This window comes from Anabrus simplex, chromosome 7, assembly GCF_040414725.1.
Source record: "Anabrus simplex isolate iqAnaSimp1 chromosome 7, ASM4041472v1, whole genome shotgun sequence".
Lineage (NCBI taxonomy): Eukaryota > Metazoa > Arthropoda > Insecta > Orthoptera > Tettigoniidae > Anabrus > Anabrus simplex.
Genome location: NC_090271.1, coordinates 264,270,818 through 264,288,599, shown reverse-complemented (window position 1 = coordinate 264,288,599; position 17,782 = coordinate 264,270,818). Strand labels below are relative to the sequence as shown.

At 40.7% G+C, this 17,782-nt stretch overlaps 1 protein-coding gene across 1 annotated transcript in view; it reads left to right on the top strand.

The window, feature by feature from the left end:
* Nucleotides 1-17,782, top strand: part of LOC136877105 (uncharacterized) — a 75,749-nt gene that overhangs the window by 23,931 nt on the left and 34,036 nt on the right. Inside the window, exon 2 of the mRNA XM_067150920.2 lies at nucleotides 5,526-5,684. Within this exon, the coding sequence (XP_067007021.1) occupies nucleotides 5,526-5,684 (159 nt within the window). The remainder of the gene's footprint in view (nucleotides 1-5,525; nucleotides 5,685-17,782) is intronic.

Genomic DNA, 17,782 nt, shown 5'->3' with positions numbered 1-17,782 from the left:
ACGTTTAACCGTAAAAAGGGGCTTTATCTGGACCCATTTAACCACGCTCTACTACCACTTGTTGCGGAGGTTCCGTGGAACAGAGAGAGGTGAAAGAAGGTACTGAGGGAAATGGTCTATCTACGATATCAAAGATTCATTTAAAACTTTAAAATAAAGGTTATATTTCTTTTCAGAAAATTAAAGGTTTATTTCAGGTACGGGTAGTCAGGTACAAAATATTAATTCTGATACAAGAATAGAAAACCCAAGGATAGGTAATTTACAAGTTTTGAGCTTCAAGCTTCAAATTTACAAGTTTCCAAAGTCGCTAATATTGCGTTTAGATGGATGAGAGAAATCTCTCAAAACACAATGTTCAAGAGCACTTTGCTCCAACAGCTACAAATTTACGGCCTTCCCAATGCACCAATCACTATTACACAAATATCAGGAAAGAGCTTCCATGCTCTCCAAAATCAACCAAGGAGACTGCGCTCCGAACCCTTACAGCCTACTCAAGGCAACTTTGCACAATACCTTCTGGCCTCTCTAGGCCCAATCTACAATTTACAATACCATGTTAAGTACCTTTAGTTTACACAGGGGTAACTATTACCCATGCTTCTAGGCCTTTCGTGAAAAGAAGAACACGTTGAATTACTGGCCCAAACTCAGAAATATATAGAGGCGTACACTTGTGCTCCTTGAAAACCAATGGCGCGATGATTAAGAGGCTAATCCCAAACTACTGAGGTGAGTAGAAGGATAATTTAATTTATGATTTACAGGATAAAAACAGTTACAAAATCGTAGGCACCTCAAAATAAATTGAAGGGGAATTCAAGAGGGTAACGCACTCTCTATCCCCGATTTACAGTTTAAGTCTCCAGGACGTACATGAAGTTTTACATGAAAAAGAAGAAAAATTTACATTTTTTTAGAAAATTGACAGTTGCATAGTTAAAGATTAGAACCTTCAGTTTGTAGAGATAGCTACAGAGATGGAAAACTGGTGGCCATTACCTGGGCTGATGTTCTGCCTTCACCTCCTCTCTTAACATACACACTCAGAAATTCGACGATCTATCAGACAAGTTAGCCCGAAAAAGCTACAGCTTTTATACCCGAGGGGAAGCTTCGAGAAGGCTCTGGACTAAATCCGGACACACCCTCTCATTTTTATTGGCTAAACGAAAGGTTACAAGAAGCCTATGATTGGCTGAAAAATAAATACAGAATATTTGCCATTGGTCAGGCTCAAAAGCTGGGGGGATGAGAAGGAAGTGTTGCAAACCTTCAAGTACCAAAAATAATGAAAGTCAATTCAGTTGAGAAAACTTATAAACCCAAAATTTCCTCAAATCTCTAATTATTCCACTATGCACCAGAATGCACGACCTCAGTTGTTTGGTAGAGACATCTATGGAGAAAAGAGCGAACTTCTAGTGATACACCAAAAGAAAACAAGGAAATCCAGTCAGTTTAGCAAACTTTAAAATAACATGTTCCTCTGTTATTTAGGTAGTGACATCTTCTGATCAATGTCCCAACTTTATGCACTAGCTGTTTCAAGATTTGTTCGATAGATAGCGTCCCTTAAGGCGCTACATTTGAATCAGGGGTATTGAGGTGTACCTCCCGCTACACTTACAGTGAAAAATATTGTTACCTCCATTTTTAAATAAATGACAAAGCTTTGTGTCGCTCTGCACGCACGTGTTAAAGTGTATTCTGCCCACCGGACCGATATGAATTTACCTCACTACTTCACCCGTTGAATTGTAAAGGTTAAAACGTGTCTTTCTGTAAAATGTATTTGAAAGTAAAAATCATTTGTTACTATAGTTTTTGTTCTCGGAAGCTTCCTCCCTCCCCTCCCCAGTCCTAACCCACTCCGAAAACAATATCTGCGTACGGCCTTGCTATAACGGATAACAATAATGATCATATTCATAATTATCGTCGATCCGGGGTTCAAATTTTCATCTCAAAAATTACGTGCCATAATTTGGTCTGATATTCCCGGCCAAAATCAAAATGAACCTGGGTAACTCTATCGATCACAGAAATGAATGGAATGAACTGAAGAAATATAAATACTACAATGTTTGACTACTCACATACGCATTCGTAATTGTATGTCGCCATCTACTATTACAGGCCTAACAGCAGTAATTATTAAATATCTGTCGTACAGTTTAAGGGTACGGTAAAACAGGAGCCAGATCGTATATTGTGATTATTATATTATTAGATGAATTCCAAGTGAAAGTAAGGGTGATTTGGTTTATCAGAAGCAAGTATATTATAGAGAAGTTTAAAAACAGACAAATACATATTCCATCAAGGGTAGTGTACGATTCTTCAGCTTTCTTTATATTCCACCAGTGCAATCCACCTCCAGATGAAATATCACTAAATACTATAATCTCCTTGCGAACTTTAGCGCTAGGAGATCAGGTTGCCGAGACAGCTCAGGTAACCAGTCCGCCTACGCCAAACCACCTCATGAATTTTCTTGTGTAGATGGAACTTATTTTGGTGCCTATCTACGTCCTCAATTTCGGCACATCGGTTCTCAAGCCAAGTGGCTTTGGCCATCCTGATATCTCCTCTGATCCTTATATTGATTCCTCTGTCAGAATGGTATTTTTCATCCACTGTTTACTTTAAAGTGATTTCTGATGTTGGAGTATTGTGTGTGCGGTATCCATAACGCAGTTCACATGTCCTCTGCAGTATCTCTGCCTGGATGTCAAACTGTTGTTCTAGATTTTTAACGAACTTTTGCTTCTTCTTCTTCTTCTTCTTCTTCTTCTTCTTCTTCTCCTCGCCTCGGAGCACTTCGTCCAGTCTGTCGGGTAATTTTAAGCTCTGTCTTTTCTTCAGTCGTAGTACAAAGCTGATTTTGGTCGGATGGAGTGGCTGCTCCCGGCATGGTCCTAAAAGATTTCACTTCGTTCCAGAACCTTTCCCTGATCATGAAATAATTTATTTGATTTCTAACCACTTTTTGTGGGTTGTCCGCTGGGGACTTCCAAGTGCAAAGGCGTATCTTTGGCAGTTTAAAGAAAGTATCGCCAGATCGTGTTCGACACACAAGTGGAAAAGCCTGTCCCCCTGTTCGTTCCTATTTCCCACCCGAAACTTCCAACTACTTCACCGTTCATTCCTTCTCCGACCTTTGCATTAAGGCGCCCCATTAGTATGACCATGCTGTTGTTCTTGACAAGTTCTTCTAGTCATTGTAGAAGGACTCGATCAAGTCCTTGGGCCATGATGATCCGGTCATTGTAAAGCACTACTGTCTTGCCAGCCTTGTCCATTTCTTTGGACATGATGAGCGCAACTGCGCTCCGGTGCTGTCTGCTGTCCTCTCCACAACAGTAAACGATGCTTTCCTCCACTAGGCACGTTCCTGAGCCCGGCCTCCTCATTTCACTAATATCGAGTATTTCAATGTTGGTTAAATTTTTCACAATCGTAATCTCGAACCAACTTTTAAAATAGCATGGCCAAATTCATGTTGAATATCAAGGAAATTAGTGATTTTAATAATATTACATTGTACAGAGATCCAAAAGAGCTGTTCGTCATCAGTGAATTATATTAGGGTTTGTGACCTTCTTTATGACGATAATTTCCTACAAAAGAAGGAATAAGTGGTTATATAAGACTGAAAAGTTACAGAGGTCATATGTTTATTCTCTCGTTTCGATTAATTTTGTAAGCATTAAGTATAGGGACAGAATAGAGGAACGTTCTCTACATCAGTCTGCTTCCAGGGCCTGATGCTAGAAATAGCCACACGAAATTATTATTATTATTATTATTATTATTATTATTATTATTATTATTATTATTATTATTATTATTATTATTATTATGCGGGGTATTAGGGGCACAATAGTGCGATAATCAGGTGATCAGTGATCTTATAAGATGGTAAGACTCTCCCGGACGAAATCTGTTTGCACAATCCAGAGTAATAAATAAATATCTGTCCTCATTTTCAACTAAGTCACGGGACTTCACCGCTGTCATAAAAATATATCGTCAAAATATATATTCATCAAAAATGTTTTGCATCACCTTGATGCTAAGAGGTCCTGCCTGATCTTTTACATACACATGGAATAGAGATATACACAAACAAAATTTCAGCTCTCTTTATTGCTCATGAAAACCACACATTGCAAGTTGTGCAGTCATACAGCTAGCCTTTCTAAAGTTGTGGTCCAGATTACAGCATACACCAGGACCTCTAATACCCAGTAGCACGTCCTATTGCATTGATGCATGCCTGTATCCGTCGTGGCATACTATCCACTAGTTCATCAAAGCACTGTTGGTCCAGATTGTCCCACTCCTCAACAGCGATTCGGCGTGGATCTCTCACATTGGTTGGTGGGTCATGTCGTCCAAAAACAGCCCTTTTCAAAGTATCACGGACATGTTAGATAGGGTTCATGTCTGGAGAACATGCTGGCCACTCTAGTCGAGCGATGTCGTTATCATGAAGGAACTCATTCACAAGATATGCACGTTGATGGCGAGAAGTTTCATCCATGAATACGAATGCCTCCCCGAAATGCTGCCGATATGGTTGTACTATAGGTCGGTGGATATCATTTATGTATCGTATAGCCGTTTTGGCACATTCCATGACCACGAATGGTGTACGACGGTCCCACATGATGGCACCTCAAAACATCAGGGAAACGCCACCTTACTGCGCTCGCTGGGGAGTGTGTCTAAGACATTCAGCCTGACCCCACTGCCTCCAAACACGTCTCCGACGATTGTCTGGTTGAAGGCATTTGCGACACTTATCTGTGAAGAGAACGTGATTCCAATTCTGATGGATTCATTCAGCATGTAGTTGGGCCCATCTGTACCGCGCTGCATGGTGTCTAGGTTACAAAGTGTACCTCGCCATGGACGTTGGGGGTGAAGGTGCGCATCATGCAGCCTATCGCTTACAGTTTGAGTCGAAACACGACGTCCTGTGACTGCACGAAACGTAATATTCAGCATGGTGGCTTTCCTTTCAGGGTTCCTCTGAGCTGAAATCCGTAAGTTTGATCATCCACTGCAGTCGTTGCCCTTCGGCAGCCTGAGCAAAGCATGTCATCGACAGTTCCTGTATTTCTGGACCTCCTCCATGTCCGAACCACATCGCTTTGGTTCACTCGGAGACGTCCGGAAACTTCCCTTGATGACAGCCCCTCCTGACACAACGCTTCAATGCGATCAAACTGCGGTATTGACTTTCTAGGCATGGCCGAACTACAGACAACACGAGCAGTGTACCTCCTTCCTGGTGATCGGCTGCCGTACGCACTCCGTCTAATAGGCCCTGCTAATGCATGGTTGTTTACATCTTTGGGCAGGATTAGTGACATCTAGAACCAGTCGAATGAACTGTGTTCTTGATGTAATATAAACATTCAGGTCAGTGTTCCAGCGATCTTGGTACGGAGGTGATGCAACACTTTTTTGATGTGTGTATATATCGTATTTATTACCTTTATATCTTACAGTTTAGATTTGAATTTCGTCTCGACAACATGCAGTCTTGTCCGGATGAACCTCAAGCAACTATATTTTTGGAGAATGTTTCTATGGATCCTTTCAACAGGACAACGCTTGTGACTAATGGCCAATTCCGCGTGAAGGAACTGGTGCAAGGCAGCATAAAGGTATGATTTCATTTAATTAATTTATTTATCACACTAAACTATTTCGTTTGTTTGCATTTATTTATTTATTTATTTATTTATTTATTTATTTATTTATTTATTTATTTATTTATTTATTTATTTATTTATTTATTTATTTATTTACACTTCAAATACAGGACCATAATGTGATGAACAGTTACAAACAAATCTATTTAAAAAATTAAAATGTATTTTTCGTCCGATGCAATACGTTCTGGTGCAAGGATGTGCAGCGGGATCTAATGGAAAATATCCCAATCTGTTAGCATTTTTCAGTGGTTTCAGAAATTCATACTTTAAGGTAGGCTTCCCGATAAAGTACGACTCAGCAAAATCTAATCTTTACTGGACAATTCAAGGGTACAGCTATAAAAGCCCACACATGGCCCTAAGGAATGCGTAGACCTTAAACATTACAGCGTCGTATTTACCGTCGCTGAAGAATAGCTCCTCGCTCATCAGTCCGCGTAAGACTGGTTTCTCAATGTCTTGTCTCCAATTCCGGCAGGTGGTGGTGGTGGTGGTGGTGGTGGTGGTGGTGGTGGTGGTGGTGGTGATTATTGTTTTAATAGGAAGTACAACTAGGTAAACATCCTCTATATAACCCTAATTGGAGGGGGGGGGGAATGGAAGGGATGCGACACTTAGAAAAATGAAGACGTCGGCCAAAGAAAGACAAGGGCCACGAAAATCTCCCCAGGCCTCGGGAGCCTAAAACCGTCGGGGTATGTAAAGAACAAGAGTTGACCAAGGGCGGTTGGATCAGATAGATGAAAGGTCGGATAGGATAGATCAAAGTGAGGAGTCTGCCACACGAAAATGGAAGCAATATCAGGACTCAGCTAGGAGCCCTGTGGTCGCCAACCCACGCTCCTAAGTTGAGAGCCCCAGGGCATCTTTTAGTCGCCTCTTACGAGAGGTGAGGGATACCGTGGGTGTTATTCTAACAACCCCACCCGCGGAGGGATCCAATTCCGACATTTCCTCTGTGTGGTACGTATGGTATTAGTTATTATGCCAATAAGGAAGCTAACAATAACATAAATAAACATTCATAGACTTAATTGTAGAACCAACAGATCTGTTAAATCTATTTTCTAACAAGCCTCGCAAGTTGGATGTTAGATTGTAAACTGAAGATATCATTCGCTTTAAAACTGTTGTCCTTGGTCGTATTTTTCCTGTTCTGTATTTTAATGTAAGATTTTGTAGTGCACTGCAATCAGAATATCAACGTTGTTCCGGGGTTTATCGTGGAACGCAGAGGTGAAAGAAGGTGCCGGGGTGAATGGGTCTAACTACAATGTCAAGAATTGAATTTAAAACGTAAACTGAAGGTTATATTTTTGAAAAATAACAAAACAACTTTTCACTTAGTGAGATAACAATGACATAGCGATTTAGAAACAAGACTTAGGAAAATCCAAGATTTCAGAACTTTAACGCTCTTGGTCTACAAGCCCCTAGTTTTACAATTTTTGAGTTCCCAGCTCAAATTTTACAGACGAGCATAAATTTGTTCAAAGGGCAGAAATCCCCTAAATTCATGGAGCACTTGCTCCCAAAATACAACATCTAGCCTCCAAGAGGCATACAGTAATCTTACTTTGAAAAAGAGCTAACAGGCTCTCAGTTTTCAAAGCCTATTCAAGGCGACATCAACTTACAATTCTGGCCTCTGAAGGCACAACTTACAATAGGAAAATGATTATACAGGGGTATTTAATACCCAACCTTCTGGGCCTTCATGTAAAAAAAACGGTTAAATAAATGGCCCGAACACAAAATGAATGGAGGCGGATGCTTGCACTCCTAGATATGAGCACTTAAAACCTAAAAGGCACTAGGCCGGTGAAACAGGGGCTATTCCCAAACTACTGAGGTGACTCGTCTAGGAAGTAATTTACCACATTACAGAATTAAAAAACAACAATAAACGTAGTCACTTCAAACCAAGATGAAGGGGAGCTCGAGAGGGTACATCACACTCTATACCCGATTTACAGTTAAAGATTTTATGAAGTTATTACATAAGTCGGCAGAAGTTACATTTTCAGAAAAGTAGGTTACATAGGTGATGATTCGGACCTTTGCCTCGGGTTAAACTGCGAAGCTAGCAAGAAAGAAAGAAAGATGTTATGTGGCCATTACCTTATAGAAGCTCTACCAGCTGACGAAGAGGCCTCCCGCGTCCTGCTTGACACCCACACTCAGTAAGATGATGATCAATTGGCCAAGAGACGAGAAAAGCCGCAGTTTATAAACCCTCGGGGCAAGTTCGAGATCATTCAAGATTAAACTAGCCACACCCTCTCACGTTTATTGATCCCTTTAAAAGTTACACTCCAAATCGAAGAAGAATAAGAATAAGAAGAAGAAGACTGTGATGGGTAGAAAATTAATTACAGAAATTAGGGATTGGCTAAATTCAAAACTGGCGGAAAGAAAAGATAAATATTGCCAACCCAAAAATAAATGAACATCAATTATTAAAAAAACTTATAAATACAAAACTTCTTTAAATCAAAAGTTCTTTCACTTCGCACCAGGGTGCATGATCATAGGTTTTTGGTAGTGACATCTATGGAAGAAGGTCCAAACTTCTTGATGAATAGCAAACAAAACAAGTAGAAATACAGTCAGTTCAGGAAACTTCACAATAACAAAATTACATCAGATTTCACTGGTGACATCTTCTGAGTACATTTATAAGTTGGTCTAGTTTCAATTTCACGGTTTCTCTAGTAGGGGAGTTCTTTTAGGCGCAAGATTTAAATGCTTGCCGTTTGGGGTGTACCTCCCGGTACAAACATAATTCACTTGTATCAGTGTTTTTATAATGATATTCTTGCAAGCGCGCACCACACACACACACACACACACACACACACAAGCACCTTCAGGGTGTTGTATCATCATTTTGTAACTATACCCCCACCCCAAATCGGTCGATGCTGGCTACGCTACCGCTTGTACAAACTGAGAAACAAAAACAGCTGATCATTTGTCTGTTGCTGAGCAAGAGATATTGCGGATAAGTTACATTTATAAGTTTCACGTCCATATCTGTGTTAAACATCATGAACTGCGCATTAGATAATTGATAGAGAACCTTCTGTGTAGCCTAGTACGGCAACGTCTGGAAAATAGAAACTGCTGGACTGAGTGGCTCAGACGGATAAGGCGCTGGCTTTCTGAGCCCAAATTAACAGGTTCGTACCTGGCTCAGCCCGGTAGTATTTGAATATACCGGTACTCATATACGTTAGTCCCTTGTCGGTAGATTTACTAGCACGAAAACGAACCCCTGCGGAACAAAATTCCAGCACCTGAGCGTCTCCTAAAACCGTAAAAGTAGTTAGTGTGACGTGAAACCAAGAACACTATTTCTTTCTTTTTTTTGCTATTGTGCTTTACGTCGCACCGACACAGATAGGTCTTATGGCGACGATGGGACGGGAAAGGCCTAGGAATGGGAAGGAAACGGCCGTGGCCTTAATTAAAGAACAGTCCCCAGCATTTGCCTGGTGTGAAAGTGGGAAAGCGCGGAAAACCATCTTCAGGTCTACCGACAGTGGGATTCGAACCCACTATCTCCCGGATGCGAGCTCACAGCTGCGCGCTCCTAACCGCATGGCCAACTCGCCCGGTAACATTATTATTAAAATGGAAACTGAACTGATTTGAAAACGAGTGCTTCTGAAGTACGAGGTTTAGCAGATGAAGGATCCTTTTCTCAAACTTCTTCCTGCCGGGCTGAGTGGCTCAGACGGTTGAGAAACTGGCCTTCTGACCGTTACTTGGCAGGTTCGATCCTGGCTCAGTCCGGTGGCTCATTCCACGTTAAGAAAAGAGTATTGCTCTTATGGACCTACAAGGAGTGAACCCACCCCCTCTTAGACACCCATAATTCCCCGTGATTAAGGGATAGTATACTGTACTTTGTAATGTATTATGATAGATAAAAAGGATAAGACATTTTTGCCCATGGGATATTAAAATTACTATGGATAATTTTATTTTTAAAAATACATTCGTAGAGAGGGAGTACAATGGCGGGAACAGCCACCGCTTCGTTGCCTCGTTTCATTTGCCTTCTATGTTGCTCTGGTACAAGCATCTGTGAACCGCGGACAGCTCACTTCTGTAGTAAAGTCACGCACAATGTTTCCTTATTGCATGTGTTTTTTTAGACTGTAAATCAGTGCGTTCTTGTCTTGTGTTGAGTGAGTGTTATGTCATCAATTAGCCTACTTGTGTGATTTCTTTTGTAGAGATGTCGTTTACGGTATTTATTTGTTGCGTGTGTTTTCAGTGTAGAGGCCTAATTATATTCTGTAGAGTGAGTGTTATGTGATTAGCCTACGTGTGTGATTTCTTTCTTTTAACATTAATAGTGTTTATTAATAGTGATTTATTTGCGTTATGGGTGAGTAAGTCCATAAAAATAAGCAGGGAGGGACACTTAAGAAGAAACAAAAGTAAACTGTGCTTAACGTACTTAATTACCTTTCTCGAAAGAATCCAGATAAACGTCTCAGCTGGGTGGTTAAAGAAACTGCTGAAGAAACAGGCATTTTTGAGAGGAATGTTTATAAAGTGCGATCAGCAGCCACTACAGGACCTTTGGCTTATATTATATCTTGGCGTCACAAGTATCTGTCAACAGTTAAGAAATATCGAGACGAGGGAAGGAACATCTTTTACACTGATGAGTCATGGGTTGACACAGGGCACACGGTTGGGGAAGATTGGAAAGATAAGACCATTTCAACTCCACGGGATGTTTTTTTGTTAGGACTCTCTTGCGGTCTGAAGTCACCTACAGGTCGTGGTCCACGATTCGCGTTAGTTCATGCCAGTAACGAGAATGGGTTCATACCAGGGGCGAAGTACGTGTTTCAGTGCAAGAAGAATACCGCAGATGCACACGACGAAATAGACGGTGATTGTTATGAGGAGTATTTTAAAGAACGTCTACTACCGAACCTGCCGCCAAACTCTGTCATTGTTCTTGACAATGCCTCCTATCATAGCCGCAAGAAAGAAGCTCTACCTACGAAAGCATAGAAAAAAGAAAACCTGCGGTCATGGCTTCGAGAACGTGGTGTAGTGTAGGATGAGAACATGCTGAAAACAGACTTGATGGCCCTCGTAAACAGTGTGCGATGGAAATACGATCGCCACAGAATCGATGAAATGCAAGAGAAAGTGGTGTCACGGTTCTTCGTTCACCACCATACCATTGTGAGCTGAATCCTATTGAACTTGTTTGGGCGCAAGTGAAGCACTATGTTCCTATGAACAACACCACGTTCAAAACAACGGAGATGGAAAGATCATCGATAAAGGTTTCCTACGCGTGTCTACTGAAAACTGGGCGAACTACGTGAAACACGTGAAAGATATTGAAGCGGACATGTGGAAATCTGATTTGATCCAGGACGAAATGGAGCCCTTCATCATTGCTGTCGGCAGTGAATCTTCGTCCGAATCAGAATGATAGACGACTTCAGCCTGCAGCGGCAAGGAAGTAACATTCGGTGAGTACCATAAAGTTGTTGTCTAATGGCAGATATTTTACTTTGGTTGTATATTTCATAGTATTTGTGTGTGTTCTATTATTTTCGTTCTGTACAGAAGTTGTTACTGAAGATTTTGATGCTGTGGTGTGCAGCGATAAGTCATGGCATTACTTGTACCGATACAAAAATTTGCCATGTGTTTTGTTTGTGCTTGGTTTTGTTATTTAACTGTTCTTTCTTAAGCGCATTTTAATAACCGCTGTTTTCTTTAAGACCGCATTTAATTTTTACTATCGTCTTTTGTTAAGCGATACGACAGCACAGTAGAACCCCGCGTTGCCTGGGGAAATTTAATAATAATTGCTCCTTTACATCCCATTAACTACTTTTATGGATTTTGGAGATGCCGAGGTGCCGGAATTTAGTCCCGCAGGAGTTCTTTTACGTGCCAGTAAATCTACCGATACGAGGCTAACGTATATATGAGCACCTTCAAATACCACCGGGATAAGCCAGGATTGAACCTGCCTGGTTTGAGTCAGAAAGCCAGCACCTCAACAGTCTGCGCCACTCACCCCGTCTGGTAAAATGTATTAAATGCAGTTAAATGCATCTTTCACCCTTCGAGCCCATAAAAAATATTATTTGTATATTTCTCCGCCGATATACCTTACACTTCAATGCTAAGGTTTTGTATGTGCCGCAGTTAACCTCTGATTCTGTACAAACCAAAAATAGCCCCTGTAAACTCCCCGTCGCCTTTAGTTTATACAAATAATTTGCAGCTTAGTTTATTCCGCTTGTTATCTTGAAGTTAAATACTGAATTTCACAGATTTATGTGCCGCCGTTACCCCGTGATAGTGTTGCGCAGAGCCGTTTGATATGGCAACCCTGTTGTCATAAGAGCAATACTGTTTTCTTAACGTGGAATGAACCGTATATATGGGAGGTTGAGATTAAGTTGCCTTCTTTTATAAAGTAGCTTTCTTCATAGGAGATTCATTCTTATGCTTGTTATTTGGAAATAGCAATCCAACATGCCGTGATCGAGATCTGTACTTCCATGTCATAGGACCAACTTTGATAGGTCTGCCCAGTTTGAAAAATGTAGCTGTGTATTCAGTGGCGGCTCGTGATGATAAAAATAGGTGGGGCACGTTCAACATATTAGGAACACTAGGAATCAAATCAATTAAATTAATCTTACCTTTTTATTTCTTGCATATAAAACTGTGATTGTAGGTTCTATTTTTATCTTTGAACACTTGATTTATGCTAAGTTCTGGTCTTGGTCGGCCCATTTCTTCAGTTAATAATCTGTTTTCGTAATTAAGTGAATTTGTTTGTAAGTAGCTCACTTGATGCATTTTAAAAACACTTATGCTCGCACAGGAATACCCTCAGATACATCACACTAATCTTCACACATTTTTCAGACTTACAATGAACATCGACACCGATGGACACGATTAATCTAATGGACGTACAAGGTAAGCACAGGTTTGCTATAAACACTACCTTTGCGCGCGTTAATAATACATATGTCGACAAGAAAGTAGCTGGGTGCTATCTAGTAGGCTGTAGGAGAAGTAAGTTCAAAATACGAACTAGCGCTGAAGTGTCTCGTCGTAGAAATACTGTGACCGGGTCAATGGAATTTGCCATAACCCCCTTCAACTCTCACAGCTCGCAGAATGAGGGGATGTTGTTCAGGTATAAGAACGAGTCGGTCCCATCTAGGATTAGACCTTTACTATGTTGCCTAGTTTAGTCCAGGGCTGCTAGAACAAGAACAACAATGGTGAATCATAGCCTCTTGAACTCACTGAAGATGGTCGTGACACTAATCGTGCATAATGTTGTTCTGATTTTTATAATAGTTTTAATCGGTCGAGGGGCACGTGACCATGTGACCTAAAGGCAGAACCGCGCCTGTGTGTATTACATGTGTACAATTACTAAGAAACTGTGAGAAATATAGAATATCAACAGTAGAACGATACGAGTTATCACCCACTCGTAACGAAGAGCAATTGGGGATTCCCCCACGAGCAAAGGCGAGTCTATGTAATCCATCTATACATAAATGCCATTGTTCGTGGGTATGTTAGGCCCTATGTATTACATCTCCTCCACACTTCATACACTTATGACTTACTATCAGGAGACAAACCGCGTCGGGGTAAGATACCCCAAACACCCTTAGGGACGGGGGGACAGGGGGTTGATATTTAAAAATGATCGAAAATAGTGTCGAATCCATACTTGTAGGGGTCACTGAGATGAATAGCGACATTCCAGATTTTTAAATACCAAGTTCAGCCCTCTTTGGTGCGGGGGGGCGAGGGGCGTGAGATTTTAAAATAATCGAAAATAGTGTCGAATCCATACTTTTCCAGGTCTCTGGCATGAATAGTGACACTCCGAATTTTTATCCCATATTGGAGGGGTCGGGCAGGATGAGATAGAAAAATAATCGAAAATAGTGGTGAATCCACAGTTTTTGGGGTCACTGAGATGAATAGTGACACTTCAGAAATTTTATAAGTCCAACTTCATCCCCCTTTGTGGCAGGGGTCAGTGAAATATAAAACTAATCGAAAATAGTGTCGAATCCATAGTTTTTGGAGTCGCTGAGATGTGCAGTGACACTCCGGATATTTTTTTTATCCCTTAGGGGAGGAAAGGGGAGATGAGATACAAAAATAATCGAAAATAGTGTCGAAACCATAGGTTTCGGGGTCGCTGAGGTGAAAAGCGACACTTTGGAATTGTTTAAAGTCCAACTTCAGCGCCTTTGGGGATATGGAGCTGGGGGGGGGGAGATATAAAAATAATCGAAAATAGTGTCGAAGCCATAGTTTGCGGGGTCGCTGAGATGAATAGTGACACTCCAGGTTTTTTATAAGTTCAAGTTCATCCCCCTGTGTGATGGGGTGTGAGAGGGGAGAGAGATATAAAAATAATCGAAAATAGTCTCGAATCCGAAGTTTTAGAGGTCACTGAGATGGACAGTGACACTTCGGACTTTTTTAAGTCTAAGTTCAGCTCCCTTTGACATAGGGGTGAGAAAGGGTGAAAAATAAAATTACCAAAATGACGGATATTATGGATGTATGTGTGCATTTTCCAGCATAGCTGTCAACTTAATTTGGTACAAATATTACTTACTACCTGTGAAAAATACTGTTGGGATAATACACCACTAGATCCCCGGGGAAGGGGGATACAACTAACAACTACAGATACTAGTCTCGAACCATACTTTCCAGGACTACTTGAGCGATTTCTACCGAACTTGGTACACGTATGACTTACTATCAGGAGACTACCACGTGGGGATATGAAAACCCCTAGCACTCTTAGGGGGTGAGATATAAAAATCGGAAGTGGTGTCGAATCCCGCAGTTTTGGGGGGGTCGCTGTGATGAATAGTGATACTCCGGATTTTTTACAGTCCAAGATCAGCCCTTTTGGCATAGGGGTTCAGAAAGGGTAAAAAAAGAATTGTCCGAAATAACCGAGATAATGTTCATAGGTACGTTCCAGGGTAGGTATCAACCAAAATTGTTATAAGTTACTATCTGAAAAAAGTATTGTTTGGGGTAAGACATTCCTAGAACAACTAGGGAAGGGGTAGAGGGGTGAATTTTATATATATAGACCAAAAATAGTGTCCAGTCAATATTTTTCACGACTACTGCAGTGATTTCAACCAAATTTGGTACACTTGGAGGGGGGAGATATAAAAAATAACCGAAAATAGTGTCGAATCCATAGATTTCTGGGTCGCTGAAATGAATAGTAACAATCCGCATGTCGTTTAAGTCCAAGTTGAGCTCCAATCTCCAGGGGTGTGAGAAGGGTTGAAGAAAAAAAATGTCCAAATGACAGCGATAATGGACGTATGTGTATATCTTCCAACATAGCTCTCAACCAAAATTGATAGAAGTATGTCTTACTATCTGGAAACAAAATACCTTATAATAAGAGACCCCTAGACCCCTAGAGTAGGGGTGAAATGAAAAGTAAAAACGGCCTATATTTGTGTCCTATCCGTAGTTCGGGGGACATTGAGATGAACTGTGACACTCTAGATGCCATTTAAGACAATAGTCAGTCCCAATCGGCAGGGAGGTGGGGTGAGAACGGGTGAAGAAAAGAAAATGTCCAAAGTGAGCGAGTATAAGGACGTAAGGACGTAGGTGTGTATGTTATAGCCTACCGACAAAAGAGTAGCGTTACAAAAATGTTGCAAAGTTTGGGTTGGGAAGAATTGAGAGAAAGAAGAAGAGCTGCTCGACTAAGTGGTATGTTCCGAGCTGTCAGCGGAGAGGTGGCGTGGAATGACATCAGTAGACGAATAAGTTCGAGTGGCGTTTATAAAAGTAGGAAAGATCACAATATGAAGATAAAGTTGGAATTCAAGAGGACAAACTGGGGCAAATATTCATTTATAGGAAGGGGAGTTAGGGATTGGAATAACTTACCAAGGGAGATGTTCAATAAATTTCCCATTTCTTTGAAATCATTTAGGAAAAGGCTAGGAAAACAACAGATAGGGAATCTGCCACGTGGGCGACTGCCCTAAATGCAGATCAGTATTGATTGATTGATTGATTGATTGATTGATTGATTGATTGATTGATTGATTGATTGATTGATTGATTGATTGATTGATTGATTGATTGATTGATTGATTGATTGATTGATTGATTGATTGATTGATTGATTGATTGATTGATTGATTGATTGATTGATTGATTGATTGATTGATTGATTGATTGATTGATTGATTGATTGATTGATTGATTGATTGATTGATTGATTGATTGATTGATTGATTGATTGATTGATTGATTGATTGATTGATTGATTGATTGATTGATTGATTGATTGATTGATTGATTGATTGATTGATTGATTGATTGATTGATTGATTGAAGGCTGGTTTGATCCTCTACAGCTCCACCAGCAGCTGTCATAGATAGCCTAGGTGTCACTGAAGAGGCATACTAGGGAAATGAGGAGTGAGGGAGTTTCCCGTTTCTTTCTTCACTGAGTCAGAAGTTGCTATTACATACCAGTCCGTCATGCCCACTGAAATGCATGCACCAACCGACCCTATGAGCGATATTTTCACACCATTCATAACAGGGACTGGCTGCATAAGGAACGGTGTTACTAGAATCGCTCATACCTCGGTCACTTTCATATTGTCAAAATCAAGGAGAAGACTGAGACAGGTCAATGAAAGTAACAAATTTATTCTAGCCCATACCGGAAGACATAGTGAACTGTAAACACTACATCCTGCCAGCGAAGGGTGAAATATAAAAACATAATAGACAACGATGAATATTAATGTACAGTACATAGTTTCCGGAATCGCTGAGGTGAATAATGACAGTCCGGATGTCGTTGAAGTCTATGTTCAGCCCCCATTTGCATGGAGATGAAAAGGGCTGGAAAAGAAAATGTCCAAAATGACCGAAATTACGGATGTATGTGTGTTTCTTCCAGCACAGCCCTCATACAAAATTGGTATACATATGGCTTACTATGACACTGTGGATGGTTAAGTCATCCTTCTGCCGCAATATGTATGGAGGTTGCGAAGGGCTGAAAATGAATGTAAAAATAATCGAGATTATGGATGTATGTGGATTTGCTCCAGAATAGCTCTTAATGGTTAAGTCATGGTTAAGTCATCCTTCTGTCGCAATATGTATGGAGGTTGAGAAGGGCTGAAAATGAATGTAAAAATAATCGAGATTATGGATGTATGTGGATTTGTTCCAGAATAGCTCTCAACGGAACTTGGTACACATTTATATGATTTACCATCTGGAAAAAAAAAATACTAGAGAGATGAAACATCCGAACCCCCGCTGGGGATCTGGAATGGGAAGGAATAACATGTAAATATAATGGAATGCAACAGATATTAATGTCGAATCCATTGCTTATATGTCGCTGAGACGAATTATGACGCTCTGGATGCCGTTTAACCCCCTACTGCATACTGTTGCCATTAGGCAACAAATAACTTTTCACCTGTATACATGGATAAATATTGTAGGCAGAGGTAGTTTTACGTCACACCTTCAATTAAACATATATTCCAGTGATACCTTGTTTTTTTTTTTTTACATAACTTAAGACAAAACAGCCCTACAACCAAAGGTACTCCTTCCACCCCGTCAACATCCACGCGTACCAACCACCGTTGAAATTTTCTTCACCAAACGGAAACGAAAAATAATTCATTCAGTAGAGGGCTTAAGAGTAAATAGTACCAAATGACCGAGTTTCCACCCCTTCCACTGCTTTTGGGGTCGCAAGGTTGATTTTTGACAGTCGCAGTGACAGCAGAATCGTGTCCGACATTTTGGAACCATCCCACCATAACCCCTTTGACCCATGGAACCATACGACAGTAACATTGCCCCAAACTGGGCTACAGCCATATGGGACCATACGCCAAGACGCATGATGGTATGGACCTTTTCTGCCTAGAGTTAAATGCCACCTCATCGGAAAACAAAAA